The sequence below is a fragment of the Anabrus simplex genome, chromosome 1, assembly GCF_040414725.1.
Source record: "Anabrus simplex isolate iqAnaSimp1 chromosome 1, ASM4041472v1, whole genome shotgun sequence".
Taxonomy (NCBI): Eukaryota; Metazoa; Arthropoda; class Insecta; order Orthoptera; family Tettigoniidae; genus Anabrus; species Anabrus simplex.
This window is the reverse complement of record NC_090265.1, coordinates 236,224,101-236,241,977: the sequence shown is the minus strand read 5'-3', so window position 1 is coordinate 236,241,977 and position 17,877 is coordinate 236,224,101. Positions and strand designations below refer to the sequence as shown.

The window sequence follows — 17,877 nt, the reverse complement described above, 5'->3', positions numbered from 1 at the left end:
TTGAGTTTATTCTACAAGCCACTATGAAAAAACTACACTTCTCCACAATCCTCTATTTCTAACTTCCTCTGTGGCCTCATTTAGTTTCATACCTCTTATCTTTAAATCAATATAACCTGATTCTTACCATTGTTACCTTGACCGAGTCAATTAATCTCCAACATTCAAATTATGTGAGTGCACAATGAAAGTCAGTTCATGCACACAACTTCATCATCAAGTTCATTCCTAGCTTAACCTTTTTCTTCGCATTCTGAGAAACCTCCTATTGTTGCCCCCAACTGTTTGTACCAGCAATTTTTTTTCTTTCCATTTTCATGTGTTTTATTTCTAATGAATGAGATATCCCAGCTTTAACTGATGTACAGCAAAGTCAGTCTGAAAACAGACCAGTGTAAAGACAGTTTTGTTCAGGAGCTGACTTCTTCTTTACTGAATACTGCTGATCTCAACCGTGAGCTCAGTGCATTAGCTTTACTGCACCTCAATACAATTTAATTTATGAATGTACTACCATCATGGGAGAAGACACATTCTGAACACTTGAAATGATCTAACTGTTCCAGTTCTCTCCCCTGCCCCCTGATCTGACATTAAAAAAAAAAAACAACAACAACTGTAACAATTTCAAATTTAAAGAATGTAAATGATTTATAGGTGTGGCAAGGGTTGTACTTGCCTAATATTTTATTCACCTGTGACCGGGTTGTGGGAGGCTACTATAGCGCTCTGTGATTGTGAGTAGAAGGCTGAGAAAGCTCTCTCCACATTCTGTAACTCGCAGTTCATCAAGTTCAGGTGTCCCTAAAGGAAGCCATGCAGTCTCAGAACTCAGCATTGCATCCATCTTCTCAGTGGCATCTGCAGGAAGAATAAAATGTCAACAAACTACACAATCCTTCTGATTTTTATTTTATGCATATTTTTTTCAAAGTGTTCAAGCCTCTCTTTGTTGCCTCTGCTACTTTTACTGGCTTGTCACAGTGTTTCCCCTTCTATATGTTCCTGTCCTCCTTTCTATCACACTGCCTTTGATGTATGATATTCCTGTAGATGTTTAGCAAGAAACTTCATAAAAAACACTTTGGTACACACACAAAACCATAGATTTGACAAGTCTTAAAAAATATATATTTGTTAATGCAAGTCAATGCAATCACATTCTTCAATAATATACCTATAAGACATAGATGGTGTTTCACAAAGATCCATGGTTTTTGTCTTAAAATGAAACCAAAACTGTGTTAATAATACTGTGACCAAGAGCATAACTGATTAACTCGGTATATACCCAAAAAACTGTAATGTTTAGTATTCTAGTTTTCTTTGGCCATTTTCAGTAATTAAATATGACTGGTTCTGCTGTAGTTAGGAAGGTAACAAATAACTAACCCATGAGAATACATTTTCTCTGAATTATATAAAAAATATCTGAAATAATAATAATAATAATAATAATAATAATAATAATAATAATAATAATAATAATAATAATAATAATAATAATAATAATGATAATAATAATAATAATAATAATAATAATAATAATAATAATAATAATAATCATCATCATACAATGATATATGGACAATGGTGATTATTACCTAATGAAGTTGTATACCAGGAAACCGAGTCAATAATAGACACAATGCAGAAAGGGAGGGTTACATTTTTCTGCCACAAATCTTTTTGCTAGTGGCTTTACGTCGCACCGACACAGATAGGTCTTATGGCGATGATGGGATAGGAAAGGCCTAGGAGTTGCAAGGAAGCGGCCGTGGCCTTAATTAAGGTACAGTCCCAGCATTTGTCTGGTTTGAAAATGGGAAACTACGGAAAACCATCCTCAGGGCTGCCGACAGTGGGATTCGAACCCACATTCTCCCTGCCACATATCAAGACTACCAGAAACCAGTGTACTGAAACATCTTTTCAACTACTTTTGGAAAAGTAAAACCAAGAATAATTGGTTCCAAGTCTAAGATGATTTAGATGAGTTAGGCTTGACAATGAAGCAAACTGAAGACTGAGAAGAGAAGAGAAACAGAGACTTGAGACTTAAACTAAAAGCATTTACACGCAAACAGTACATCATAACTGACGGAGAAAGGGCATCCAGGTCAGAAAGAATGAAGAATTTCTGGGAGTAGAAGAAGAAACGTAAGCCAAATTTGTAGCTAATACTCTTAAGACTGAAATGTATATGGATTGATTAAAGTGCTCCACTGAGGGCGTAAAATTAATTTTTAAAAAAATTATTTTATTTCTTACACAGTTAATAATATTTTAATAAGAATGACAAACAATTTGTAATTTATTTATAAGGCAAGATAAAAAGTGATTTCAACAAATCCTCAGAATTCTCGGTACATTATACAGCAGCTGAAGAAGAGAACATATAAGTCCTCGAAACATGTATGGCATTTAGCCAACAATAAAACAATAAAAACCATCCATCTTGGTACGTGCGCTAGTTACCAACTGTTGAGCCCAAATTGGCACACTGGGGTGAAATTGGCAACTAAGAATGAGTTAGCTGGAAAATTTATAATTTCCAATAACGGACTATTTATATTGGAATTATGAATTTACTTATTCAGGACCAATATTTCAGGTTCCCTATGGGAATCAATATCTATATATTCTGATGGCCTAGCAGACATCAATTTTTGTAAAAGAGACCAAGTATCTCATAGTGCATTGGCACTGCCTGTGGCTCCAAGTAGCCTATGCAGTGGCCTTCACTACATGCACTAGCCATGTATTTTGGTAGGTGTGCTAGTTACCAACTGATGAGCCCAAACTGGCATACTGGGGCGAAACGCTAGCAACGAAGAATGAGTTAGCTGGAAAATTTATAATTTCCAATAATGGGCCATTTATATTGGAAGGCTGTAATCTTTCACCTTTGTTGGTCATAGTTTGCATGCGTCATTAATGAAAAGGTAAAAAAAAAAAAATACAGAGGAATTCATTTGGGTGAAAATGTGTAAGCAGTTTGGTCTCTGCCACCAATTTAGTCCCAAGGCCAGACAGTGCTTAAAGCATGCAATCTAATATTGTATTTGGAGCTTGAAAATAGGTGTGGTGAGTATGATATAAAAATTAACATTTCCAAGACAAAAAAATCAGTTGGGAAGAAACCTAAGAGGATTGAATGTCAAATCAGAAATATGGAACAGGAACAAAGGGAAAGTACTTAGGATGTGTATTATCACAGGATGTTAGTGTAGTAAGTGAAACAGAATCAAATTGTAGCAATGCTAATACAGTGAACTAGCAGTTGCGATCAACAGCATTCTATACGAAAGAGGCAAGTTCTTGGTCAAAACTACCTTTACACTGGCCTGTTTTTATACAGCAAAGTGGGTCTGAGAGTGAAAGCTGGGTGGACTCAGGATATCTTATTTATAAGTCGGAGTTACAGATTCAAACGTAGCAAGAATGACTGTACAAACAGGTGGGAACAAAGGCAGGATGATACGCAGAATGAGGAGGTATAGGTTGAGTTCAGATAGAACTTGATGGATGAAGCTGTGTGTACAAACCAACTTCAATGGAAGGGTCACACGACTTCAACGGAGGAGGATAGATTACAAAGGAGAATAATGGACCTTGACAGGGAGGTAAAAAAAAAAAAAAAAAAAAAAGAAATGGCATATGGCTTTTAATGCCGGGAGTGTCCGAGGACATGTTCGCCCCGCCTGCAGGTATTTTGATTTGACTCCCGTAGGCGACCTGCACGGCGTGATGAGGATGAAATATGGTGAAGAGGACACGCATACCCAGCCCCCGTGCCAGCGAAATTAACCAATGATGGTTCAAATTCCTGTCCCTGCCAGGAATCAAACCCGGGACCCCTGTGACCAAAGGCCAGCACGCTAACCATTTAGCCATAGAGCCAGACGACAGGGAGGTAAAAGAAACAGAGGGAGGCCACAACTATGTTTGGTGAGACTTGGTTCTTAATGATTTAAAGATAAGAGTTGTAGAACTAAACAGGGTTACAGAGCTAGTTGTAAATAGAGGATTGTGACAGTGCTTAATTAATACAGAGGCTTGTAGAATTAATGCTGAAAGGCATAACATTCTATAATGATGATGAATGATGCATCAGGGTTTCTCTTTTTAGATGTCATAGATAATTAAAATGTTCACTCACAAGACAAGTCTATAATCATTGAAATCACTTCCTGCCTGATGAAGCTGGCTAGGAGAAACCTGCTTACTGGAGGGTGAGAAGAAACATATCTAGAAGAATTGGAGTTTATGAACAGAGAGCAGATGAGGTGGAGTGGGTATGTTCATTGTCCTTTTGTGTTGCAAGTGTAATTTATATTTTGAAAAGAGATCTTGGAATAAAGTTTAACCACAGAACTATGTTACAAGCAAAGAATGATAATCAAAAAGAAAAAGAAATAATAACAGAGCAGAAGCATTTGTAACTGAAATGAATTTTTTTTTCTATTTGTTTTATGTCGCATCGACACCTATAGGTCTCATGGCGACGATGGGATAGGAAAGGCCTAGGGATGGGAAGGAAGCGGCCATGGCCTTAATTAAGGTACAGCCCCAGCATTTGCCTGGTGTGAAAATGAGAAACCACGGAAAACCATCTTCAGGGCTGCCGACAGTGGGGTTCGAACCCACTATCTCCCGGATGAAAGCTCACAGCTGCGCGCCCCTAACCGCACGGCCAACTCGCCCGGTCTGAAATTAAATTAATTAATTAATATACTGAAACTGAAAGATTGATAGATGTAGCGATGGATTGCTGTTTATCAAGCTTTATTCATACTTCCAAGAACAAGATGCGTACTTGCACCTAATGTCGCAAGTGAAACTGAATGAAAGCATCCAACAAACATTTTCTTGAAAGTAAGTGGGAGAGATGATGAACTTTCAGAATTTTCTTTATATCAAATTTGAATATACATCAGTCAGATAAGTCACTCTTACTTCATCATTCCTGGTCTGGACACAAGGACAAGAGAATACTTCAGGAGACCCCAGGGGAAAGTGACATCATTTAAAAACCATTCCACAAAACACTACCAAACATGTTCAGGCCTTAAATGTTTATTTTACCAGGCAAATATAAAATTTACACAAAGTGGATAACAAACTACGTAACACTATGTTCCAACGTGTTGCAGCCAAAAGTATATGACAGAATTTTTATTCTGAAAATGCACTCTATGATCTGCAGTCAACTGTCCGAGGAGATCTAAAACCCTATGCTTTGTTATGCATGGCAGGAAATTGGCTACCATAATGGTGAACCTGTGCAGAGTTCAAAAAAGTCTATGTGATTTTCAACACTGACATTCTTCATGAGTATGCATTCTGTGAGTGTACTGACATTGCATTTATTAATTACTGTGCATTCTAAAGCATGGTTACCATTTTGAGTATTTCATAGAACACTTCCAAAGGCGTAAATCTTTGTACATTTAAATACCCTGACCATTCATAATGAAGTTACAGAAGTCAACAGTTATTTTCATACAGATTCACTTTTAAAGATATAAACTGGCACTCATCATAAAAGACCTCCTCTGATCAACTACGGAATTTTACAAGAAAATGATTCAGAGATATGTAAATGACCTATAACTGAATTTTGGTGTGGTTTTGTTTGTTTGAATGTGAGGGTGATCTTTTGTGAGTTTTGGCTGGCTGTAAAACACAATTTATCTCTATTCAAGTAACATGTAAAAAGGGAAGAACATGAATAGGAACACATAATCGCATAAACACAAAGATACGTCAGCAATGGAAGAGGGAGCTATAGAAAATGAGACAAGGACAAATATTGAAAACACTAAAGAACAGGACAATCTACACATTTTCATCCACAGCCATCTTCACATAAATAGGCTTTCTCATAATCAATCCTATTCTTCTGGCCAGGCTGATTGGTTCAGACAGTTAAGGCGCTGGCATTCTGAACCCAACTTGGCACGTTCGATCCTGGCTCAGTCCAGTGGTATTTGAAGGGGCTCAAATACGCCAGCCTTGTGTCAGTAGATTTACTGGCATATAAAAGAACTCCTGCGGGACTAAATTCCAGCACCTCCGTGTCTCCGAAAACTGTAAAAGTAGTTAGTGGGATATAAAGTCAATAACATTATTATTATTATCTAATTCTTCTATATCCATTTCTTCTCAGACCTGACAAGCTAATTTCTGCTTCCCAGTTCCATCAGCAGGAAAGGCTTCAACACTCACTGAGGGACCATCTTAACAGATCTTCAGTCTTGATGTGGGAGGTGTATGATAAGAAACAAGCCACACAAACACAAGAAAAGGGAACAGACAAAATTATAAAGATGAATAATGGTGGTAGAAGGTTAGGAACACAGGACAAACACAAAAGGGAAAAGTAACCCAATGGGTCAACGTAAGGAATGGAAAGAAACAAACAAATTTTGAAGTTAATGGTCTTATGCCAGAATTATGATGATAATATAAGTAAAAGGAAATACTTACATTTCTTTTCCATATTTATCCACTTGATGAACACTTGGGCTTGGGTAAGAATACTGATTACATTTGGCTGTGAAGATGGATAGCTGAAACTTTCCCTAAGCTCACGATCGAAGCCCAGGGTCTCATCCACAGTGTGAGAGAAGAGGGCATCATCGTACTGCAGATGTGGTAAATCTTCATGAAGTTTCTCTGCTACCAACTGCACCAGACCACGCATCATCTCGATCTAGAGTATAACAGGAGTTCTTTTTATGAAGTCCTTTATAAAGGTACAAAAAAGGATTTGAATGTGATAAACTTGAATAAAAGAAAAAAGCATGAAAGAGAAACAAGTAGGAATGTACAAACTTTGAATTCAGGAAATCTGTTAGGAATGTGCGTTTTCTATGGTTTCCCATTTTCACACCAGGCAAATGCTGGGGCTGTATCTTAATTAAGGCCACGGCCACTTCCTCCCCACTCCTAGGCCTTTCCTATCCCATCATCACCATAAGAACTATCTGTGTCAGTGCGACGGAAAGCAAATAGTAAAAGAAAAAAGGAATGTGCGGGTATTCCAGGGACTTTTTGGCGATAGAGACCATTATCCGATCTGTAGTGAATTAAGTATCTCTAGGCCTAGGACAGGGAAAGTGAAATCTGTCAGCAGACAAATAAGGGTAGAAAATATCTGGGACGAGGAAATTAGACAGAAGTACATGTATATGACTAGTAAAATGGTCTAAATAGTGGACAATAATCAAGTTCAGGATATTGGAAGACAATGGGTGGCATACAGGGATACTGCAGTAGAAAAATGTCTAGAAACAACCATGTGTAAAGATGGGAAAAAGCAGACATCGTGGTAGAATGATGAAATGAGAGCAGCTTTTAAACATAGAAAGAAGGCCTATCGGAAATGGCTCCAAATTAAGACTAATGCAGACAGGGAACTGTATGTAGCTGAAAGAAACAGAGTGAAATAAATAGCTGTTGAATCCAAGGGGAAGTAGTGGGAAGATTTCAGTAATAACCTGGAAAGGCTAGGTCAAGCAGCAGGGAATCCTTTCTGGACAGTAATAAAAAAGTAAATAAATATTGTTTTGGATAAATAATGTGAACTCATTATAGATTCCAGATAATCACTGGACAGGTGGAAGGAATATTTTGAAAATTTTTTCAACGTAAAAGGGAATCCGTCCGGTAACTGTAAACAACCGAGCTCATCGCGATGAGGACAATGGTGACGGTGAAATAAATCTTGAAGAAAATAGCACCTATCTATAAGCAAGGTAACAGGAAGGATTGCATCAATTATCGAAATATTTCATTGATATCCAGTGTACCAGACAAGATTTCATTACCATCTTGGATGGGAGGGTGCGATCAGTGGTTGAGAGTAAGGTGGAAGAAAACCAGTGTGGTTTCAGACCAAAAAGGGTTTGTCAGGATCAGATTTTCATTATGCACCATGGCTAGAACCCTACATCACAGAAATTTACTTTTTTTTCTACGATCTGCTTTACGTTCACCAACTCAGATAGGTCTTATTGCGATAATAGGATAGGAAAGGGCTAGGAGTGGGAAGGAAGCTGATATTGCCTTAATTAAGGTACAGCCCCAGCATTTGCCTGGTGGGAAAATGGGAAACTGAAGAAAAGCACCTTCAGGGCTGCTGACAGTGGAGTTCGAACCCTTTATCTTCTGAATGCAAGCTCACAACTGCACAGCAGAAATTTACTGAGTACACTTAGAATGTTTTTAGCAAGCCTCAGACCATTGGGAATGATGGAGTCCGACTTCCATTTGACAGTCCAGGAAGACTTTGGAAACAACTTGGCAAGTGCTTATTAATTATAAGTTAAAAACTTCATTTTCCCATATTGAACTGAGATTCACAATTAAAATATCAAGGAAGGTTCAACCTTTTCAATACAAAACGTGTTGCATAAGATGTTCACAACATAATATTTATTAAATAGTTAGAACCGGTTTTGACGCTCATTGCATCATCATCGGCTACAAAAATCACAATGGGCAAAGTACATGTCATAAAAATTGCATTAATAACTCTTGCATGGCTGAATACAAATGGTAGGCTGCTTTTTCTTAAAAGCTAGAAGAACTTGAGTAAAATATGATGATGTGATGTGACACATAAAAGAATAGTAGTTTGATGGGTAAGTATAGTGCATAAAATTGAACTGGTGCTTTGAACATAAAAGTCTGAATATGATGATAAAACGATGTGGTAAAACCAAAGTAGTAAAACAGTCCACTCTTCTGATGTTCAATTCAGGCACAAAAGTCCAGGTCCGATGTTATATAGCAATACCAACAAAAAGATTTTGTCGAGGCCGGGACACCTGATGTTGGGCGAATGAATAAGGTTGATCTTCGAATTAGTCTCAGCTCAACAGGGTGGTGAGTCTTAAAAGAAAAGAAAGAAAAACTAAGTTAGTGAAATGGAAGTCTAAATGGAGTTGCGGCCAAGGATGATAGGATATGAGACTCACCTTGTTTAGCTTGCTGAGTGTGTGGTGTAAGAAGAGTTGTGGACAAGTGAGATGGGTGTGACTGAGGAGCGAAGTTAGAGTGAGAGAGGTGGAAAGGGGGGGTGTGGAAAAGGGGTAGGGAGGCGGAGTTTAAGGCGGGTCAGGAGGGCGGAGTGGCAGTGGTATGGGCCGTAAAAGAGTACTGTAGAGAGCGTGAAAGATCGATTTTCCTCCCGTGGTTTTTATACCTCTAAAGACTTCTATTAGGAAGTCGAAAAGAATATTGGATTTTTCTGAGATTTCATTAAGATTTAAGTTAGGGTTAAAAAATTGGTCTAGGTGAATAAAACAGTTCTCCGTAACGTCGAGTAAAGGGCCTTTATTTATGTTTTTGAGAATTTCTAGGTCTTGTTCTATGGTAGTAAAATTATGCTTTAAGTCATGTATATGTTGGCCTATTGCGGAAAATCTATTATATCTGATGGCATTAACGTGTTCTAAGTATCTAACTTTGAAGCTGCGCCCGGTCTGTCCGATGTATGAGGAAAAACAGTTTTTACATTGAAAACGGTAAACGCCTGACATTGCGTAAATGTCAGACCTGTTAACTGATTTGGAATTGTGAACTATATCAATGTTTCTATTGCTGGTTCTGTAAGAATTTTAATATTATGCTTCTTGAAAATATTCGTTACACTGTGTATGTTTTCGTTAAAGGTGAAGGTGGCGAATAGGGCAGGGTTATGTCTTTCTTTGGTTAATGTTGTCTTTAGTCTATGTTTACATTTGTTAATGATGCGTTCTATGAATGAGATGTTATAACCGTTGAATTTAGCAATGGCACGAATGGTGTTCAATTCCTTCTTTAGGTTTTCCTTGGATAACGGTATTTTTAGTGCACGGTCTACCATACTATAGTAAGTGGCGCATTTATGTGCGTGTGGATGTGTAGAGTTGTTTCTGATAGTAGTCGCTGTTTGGGTTGGTTTTCTGTAGATATTGTATTCTAAAGAAGAAGGATGTCGTTTAATTGTAAGGTCTAAAAAATTGATTGAGTAATTGGACTCGGATTCTAATGTGAATTTTATATTAGAATCAATCTTGTTTAATTTATTAAGAGTGGTAGCTGCATTAACCGTTCTGTCATCTAGAATAACCAGAGTATCATCAACATATCTAGACCAGAAGTGTATATTTGAAAAAGTGTTATTGGTATTAATTGCAGTGTCTTCTAGGAAATCTATGTAAATTTCAGCCAAAATTCCTGAAGCCGGCGACCCCATAGCCAGTCCATCTTGTTGGTAAATGCATTTGTCAAATGCGAAATAGTTGTTATGTATTACGAGTTTTAGGACCTGCATAAAGTCTTGGATCTCTAGTTTACTTAGCCCACTATATGTTTTTAGGTTTTTTTGTATTATGGGAAGGAGTTTTTTTGTGTTGATACTGGGATACATATTATTAATATCGAATGAGTGAATGGTGTGAAATCGTAGTATTTCAAATTTATTCAGTTTTTCGATTAGTTCGATGGTGTTTTTTTACGGATTTTTTCGACTGAAATTTATAGTTTTTACTAAGAAAGTTTTGTATGAATTGGGCCAATTTATATAATGGGCTAGGTCTATAGTTGATGATGGGGCGTATGGGGACGCCGGTCTTGTGGATTTTGGGGAGAGCTTTAGCGGTAGGCAGGCCGGGATTCATATTAATTAATCTCGTTTTTTCTTGTTCTGTAAAAAAATATGATGTATTTTTTAAAGTTTGTTTTAGAAGACGTTGGATTTGCTGTGTCGGATCTTTTTTGACTAAAGAGAATGAACCAGTATTGAAAAAACTTTTTGTTTTATCGATATAATCATTTTTATCCATGATGACCGTTGTATTGCCCTTATCAGCTTTTGTGATGATAAGGTTATGAACTTTAATTTTTTCCGCAAGTTTTGTAATGTGTTCTCGTTCTGCGAAGGTTTTTTTATGTGAACTGATATTAGTGGGAGTTGTTCTGTTTTTTAGGTTATTGATTTTGTTTAAAGTTCGTTTGACATCGAACCTAACCTCATCTTGTGCGTCTAAAGGTATTTTATTTATGGCTGTTTTGGATTCTATGATTAGTGTGGTAGCGATATTAACTTTATTTGGATTAGGTCAATTGTGTTTTGGTCCTTTTTCGAGGATCTCGTTTTCCTTGTCTGAAAGTGCTATTTCTGTTAAGTTAGCTACTGGGGGATGGAAATGTTCTCTTAAAGACTCTAGGTTACGGGTACTCGATTCGTTAGGAAATGTTGTAGTTGGACTATTCAGCCTTGCGTTATTTTTAAGGTTGTTAAGTTTCTTCTCATGTGTTGCTTGTTTTTGTTCGAGTATATAGAACAGTTTGTCCGCAATTTTATTTTGGAATATATTCCATTGAGCTTTAGAAAGTAAATGTGCTGTCTCAAGGTGCGTCTCATATAATTTGTTATTTAAAAAAGATTTTTTCTTGTATAAAAATCTTATTTCATTCTTAAGCCAGATTTTATTTACCTTGGCTTGGGTTTTCGAGTGTTGGAGAGATTTTCGTTGTATTTTTTTCGAGTAATTTTTAAGAAAGTTCGGAGTTAAATTGTATAATAGACATTGTTTTAAGAAACTAATGTCCTTGCCCAGTTTTGCGATCTTTATTCTTACGCCCATGTATTGATGGGCTTTAAATTTTGCTTGGTTAGCTTTGTCATTATAAAATAAAAACTTTATTTTCCCGTATTGAACTGAGATTCACAATTAAAATATCAAGGAAGGTTCAACCTTTTCAATACAAAACGTGTTGCATAAGATGTTCACAACATAATATTTATTAAATAGTTAGAACCGGTTTCGACGCTCATTGCGTCATCATCAGCTACAAAAATCACAATGGGCAAAGTACATGTCATAAAAATTGCATTAATAACTCTTGCATGGCTGAATACAAATGGTAGGCTGCTTTTTCTTAAAAGCTAGAAGAACTTGAGTAAAATATGATGATGTGATGTGACACATAAAAGCATAGTAGTTTGATGGGTAAGTATTGTGCATAAAATTGAACTGGTGCTTTGAACATAAAAGTCTGAATATGATGATAAAACGATGTGGTAAAACCAAAGTAGTCCACTCTTCTGATGTACAATTCAGGCACAAAAATCCAGGTCCGATGTTATATAGCAATACCAACAAAAAGATTTTGTCGAGGCCGGGACACCTGATGTTGGGCGATTGAATACGGTTGATCTTCGAATTAGTCTCAGCTCAACAGGGTGGTGAGTCTTAAAAGAAAGGAAAGAAAAACTAAGTTAGTGAAATGGAAGTCGAAATGGAGTCGCGGCCAAGGATGATGGGATATGAGACTCACCTTGTTTAGCTTGCTGAGTGTGTGGTGTAAGAAGAGTTGTGGACAACTGAGATGGGTGTGACTGAGGAGCGAAGTTAGAGTGAGAGAGGTGGAAAGAGGGGGGGGGGGGGAGGGCAAGTGGAGAGTGTTGCCGGCCTCAGGAATTATGGCTGAAATTTACATAGATTTCCTAGAAGACACTGCAATTAATACCAATAACACTTTTTCAAATATACACTTCTGGTCTAGATATGTTGATGGTACTCTGGTTATTCTAGATGACAGAACGGTTAATGCAGCTACCACTCTTAATAACTTAAACAAGATTGATTCTAATATAAAATTCACATTAGAATCCGAGTCCAATTACTCGATCAACTTTTTAGACCTAACAATTAAACAACATCCTTCTTCTTTAGAATACAATATCTACAGAAAACCAACCCAAACAGCGACTACTATCAGAAACGACTCTACACATCCACACGCACATAAATGCGCCACTTACTATAGTATGGTAGACCGTGCACTAAAAATACCGTTATCCAAGGAAAACCTAAAGAAGGAATTGAACACCATTCGTGCCATTGCTAAATTCAACGGTTATAACATCTCATTCATAGAACGCATCATTAACAAATGTAAACATAGACTAAAGACAACATTAACCAAAGAAAGACATAACCCTGCCCTATTCGCCACTTTCACCTTTAACGAAAACATACACAGTGTAACGAATATTTTCAAGAAGCATAATATTAAAATTTCTTACAGAACCAGCAATAGAAACATAGATATAGTTCACAATTCCAAATCAGTTAACAGGTCTGACATTTACGCAATGTCAGGCGTTTACCGTTTTCAATGTAAAAACTGTTTTTCCTCATACATCGGACAGACCGGGTGCAGCTTCAAAGTTAGATACTTAGAACACGTTAATGCCATCAGATATAATAGATTTTCCACAATAGGCCAACATATACATGACTTAAAGCATAATTTTACTACCATAGAACAAGACCTAGAAATTCTCAAAAACATAAATAAAGGCCCTTTACTCGACGTTACGGAGAACTGTTTTATTCACCTAGATCAATTTTTTAACCCTAAGTTAAATCTTAATGAAATCTCTAAAAATCCAATATTCTTTTCGACTTCCTAATAGAAGTCTTTAGAGGTATAAAAACCACGGGAGGAAAATCGATCTTTCACGCTCTCCACAGTACTCTTTTACGGCCCACACCACTGCCACTCCGCCCTCCTGACCCGCCTTAAACTCCGCCTCCCTACCCCTTTTCCTCACCCCCCCTTTCCACCTCTCTCACTCTAACTTCGCTCCTCAGTCACACCCATCTCACTTGTCCACAACTCTTCTTACACCACACACTCAGCAAGCTAAACAAGGTGAGTCTCATATCCTATCATCCTTGGCCGCGACTCCATTTAGACTTTCATTTCACCAACTTAGTTTTTCTTTCCTTTCTTTTAAGACTCACCACCCTGTTGAGCTGAGACTAATTCGAAGATCAACCGTATTCAATCGCCCAACATCAGGTGTCCCGGCCTCGACAAAATCTTTTTGTTGGTATTGCTATATAACATCGGACCTGGACTTTTGTGCCTGAATTGAACATCAGAAGAGTGGACTGTTTTACTACTTTGGTTTTACCACATCGTTTTATCATCATATTCAGACTTTTATGTTCAAAGCACCAGTTCAATTTTATGCACAATACTTACCCATCAAACTACTATGCTTTTATGTGTCACATCACATCATCATATTTTACTCAAGTACTTCTAGCTTTTAAGAAAAAGCAGCCTACCATTTGTATTCAGCCATGCAAGAGTTATTAATGCAATTTTTATGACATGTACTTTGCCCATTGTGTTTTTTGTACCTGATTTTGACGCAATGAGCGTCGAAACCGGTTCTAACTATTTAATAAATATTATGTTGTGAACATCTTATGCAACACGTTTTGTATTGAAAAGGTTGAACCTTCCTTGATATTTTAATTGTGAAGTGCTTATTAATTCACAGAGGCTTGAAGACTATAGCAATGAGAGATAAAAGAAGATGTTAGGCCTTTTAATGCTAAAACACAAGCTGAAAAATCTGAGAATGCACGAGAAATCTGGGCTGAAAAAAAGAGGGGAAGAGACATTTTCGGTGGATACTTGATTACAGGAAAAGCGGAGCGGAGGAGCAGGAAAATTGGAAGGACAGAAAAGAGTGGAGGAGGCTTGTAAACTACACCTGGGTGACTGGAGTGGGACATTGGTGATGACTTGATTACACTGTTACTTCCAATCCAGTAGAGATTTTAAACAATCCACAGGTCTGTGACAAGCCTTGTCTGTCAGTACACTCCTAGGTAATATCAAGATTAATAAAAGAAATAGCTTTAAGCCCACCTACAACAGGGAAGCAGTGCTCCTACAGCAAATGTCTTTTCTTAAATAGCTACATGACAATCAACCTAAATAGAAGCAGAAATAACATCTTTCTTTGTCAGTTACTGCCTAGAATATAGTCACATATATTATGTCAATTAAAAATTAAAGCACACACAAAGAAAGTTCATATAATTAGAGTACATTAGGCAGCAATTAGAACAAAGCAAAATGAAAAAATACTCGGCAGAATTCAACCAAGAAATATTATTATTACCTGAAGTTTACCCTCAAATGCAGTGGAGCCCAAATTATGCATTGGACAAATTGGCCAAAATTCAAAATGATGTTTACGAATCACTTCAGAGAACTCAAACATAAAATCATTCTCATTCAGTGATCATCAGCCCTGAAGACCATGCGCTGCCTTAACAATTTTCCTCCACCTGTACTGATCTAGTGCTTCTCTCTTCCAATCTCCTGTGATGTCCGACTGGTTTAGGTCTTTTTATCAAGCTCATCCTGCCATCACAGCTCTGGGTCCTGTTTCATAAAACATCTTTCACTAATGTTATTGGTAAGAAACCAATAATATTAACTAATAATATTAGTAATTAGTTTATGAATCAAAATTATTAGTAGATATTCCTTATATAATTAGTAAATTGTTTCATAGACAACATGACTAATAAAATTTACTCATATTATTAGGATTATTTCTATGAGTGTATTTTGACTCATAATTCTTATTATTAGTGAAACCAAAGTGAGTGGTATTTTAATATTCTGGCATAAAATCATGAAGATCACTGAAATGGTCGACTCTGATTCAAATACGAAGGAACGAGCATAGGTATTCACCGTTCAATAAATGTTACAACAAAAACAGCCTGTACTGGCATGTAACAAATATATGAATACAATGGGAGATTTAGGTCAGATTACAGAACTTTTGAGTATTCACTTGATAGGATTGGTATTAGAACGTTCAACTGCAAAGAATGAAGCATAACCTTAAAATAGCAGCTTTACATTGCACTCCACTGGTTGGTAGTGATACACAGTATCATTGTGTTTCTCTAGTGCAGTTCTGCTCGGACACTCCAGGTATCCTTTAAAATCTTGGCTTATATCACCAGTAAACCAAGATGATGGTGGTGATGATTATTGTTTTAAGAGGAAGTAGGCTACAACTAGGCAACCATCGTCTATAACAACACTAATCAGATAGAAAAAATGGAATCCAACATTTTGAAAAATGAAGGTATCAGCTAAAGAAAGAGAAGGGCCACGAAGGGCGTGAAAATGAAAGACTCTCTCGGCCTCGCAACCTAATACCGTCAGGGTCGGAAAAGGACAAGAGTTGAACAAGGGAGGTCGGAAAGGTAGATGAAACAGCCTGACACAAGTAAGTTGAAGCAAGACTCATCTCAGTGCCCTGTGTTCGCCAACACACGCTCCCAAGTTGAGAGCCCTGGGACCCCTTTTAGTCTCCTCTTATGACAGGCAGGGGATACCGTGGCTTTTATTCTACCGCTCCCACCAACAGGGGGTAGTAAACAAAGATTTTGCTAGTCCATCTCAACAAAAAATTTTAAGAGCACATGAAATAAAAAAGTAAAAGGAACACGGAGGGTTATAGTGTGCAAAAGGCTGTGAATAGTTGACGCTTGAACTCAATCACTTTCCACAAAGAAACTTTCTTCTCTCACATTATTTTCACTTCTTTTATCCATTTTCATATGTATCAAAGTCACAACAACGAAAATATCGAGTGAGCCTCTCGAACATGTGGATTAATAGTCGGTTGTAGTGAAGCATTAGCCTACCACCAGGAACAAACCTAAACCAAAAACGTATGCAACAGACCAATTCTAACCTCCATCTGTATCAGCTGACTAATGAACTAATATTATTAGTGAAGATATTTTATTAGTCATGTGTAAATCTTTATGCAACAGAATTTGGTTAACTAATAATCAATTTTATGAGTTCTAATATTATTAAGTAATATTATTAGTTAGTTTTATGAAACAGGGCCCTGGTTTACCAGGGGGATATAAACGACAACACAAGCATTGAAATTTTCTACATCAATTCCACAGGACTCATTTTAACACTCAACAACAATCTGACTTATAGACACAACATATTTCAAAATATCAATGTTCTCAATAAACAGAAATGAAAATAATGGCATTATATTCAAGCAGCTCAAAGAAGCAGCCATGGATAATTTATTACAACTTATGGAAGAAAGATGGAAACTGAAGCACAAGGATAAAGATCAAAATGAAGAGTTGAACAAGGCAGTGCAGAGAAAATGTAGGGAGGCAAAAGAACTTTGGCTGGTGAAAAGATGCAGAGAAATAGAAGATCTTCAGGAGAAACACAATTTCTTCAACTTCCATAAGAAAATCAAGGAACTTACAGGGAAATATCATAAGCCGTATAAAGCTTCATTGAGGGATACCAATAGCATTATCTTGGGAACTGAAAAAAAGATGAAGAGCTGGAAGGAGTACACTGAGAACCTATTTAATGATGTGCAACCAGACAAATCACTCTGTAATGATGAATACAATGAAGCAAGTCTTGACATAACAAAATATGAATTATTGTATGCAATCAAGCTTCAGAAGAGAGGTAAAGTTGTGGGTCCAGACAAGACACATGCAGAAATTCTCAAACTCATTGCTCAAGGTGATGGTAGAAACCTAGACCTACTAACGGCACTATTCAATGCAGTGAATTGGACTGGGAGAATTCCTTCTGACAGGTTACGATCAACTTTTGGTACCATACCAAAGAAAAGCTAGTGCATCACACTGTGATGATTATCACATGAACAGCCTAATGTCCCATGTCCTAAAGGTATTCCTACATCATCCACATTTGTATCTATGAGAAATGAGAATGCAAAATTGGTCATAGTTTGGTTCTAGAAATGGACTGGGAACTCGCAGAGCTCTTTTCTCTTTGAATGTTTTGGCTCAGAGATGCCTGGATATGAATGTCAACATGTATGCACGCTTCTTCAACTATAAAAAGCTAATGTAAAACAAGAGCTAAAAGGTTTCCACCTATTCAACAGCTATTTATGTAAACAAAAAATAAATAAATAACAATAAATACTGTAACCTAAAAAATAAATAAATAACAATA

The 17,877-nt window shown here is 37.0% G+C and overlaps 1 protein-coding gene across 3 annotated transcripts in view; it reads right to left on the bottom strand.

Annotated features, from left to right (window-relative positions):
- Positions 1-17,877, bottom strand: part of Rint1 (RAD50 interactor 1) — a 133,295-nt gene that overhangs the window by 79,061 nt on the left and 36,357 nt on the right. For all 3 annotated transcript variants that reach the window (XM_068225947.1, XM_068225944.1, XM_068225940.1), the window contains 2 exons: positions 6,493-6,718; positions 696-861 (listed from right to left, as the gene is read on the bottom strand). In XM_068225947.1, coding sequence (XP_068082048.1) covers positions 696-861; positions 6,493-6,718 — 392 coding nt within the window. The remainder of the gene's footprint in view (positions 1-695; positions 862-6,492; positions 6,719-17,877) is intronic.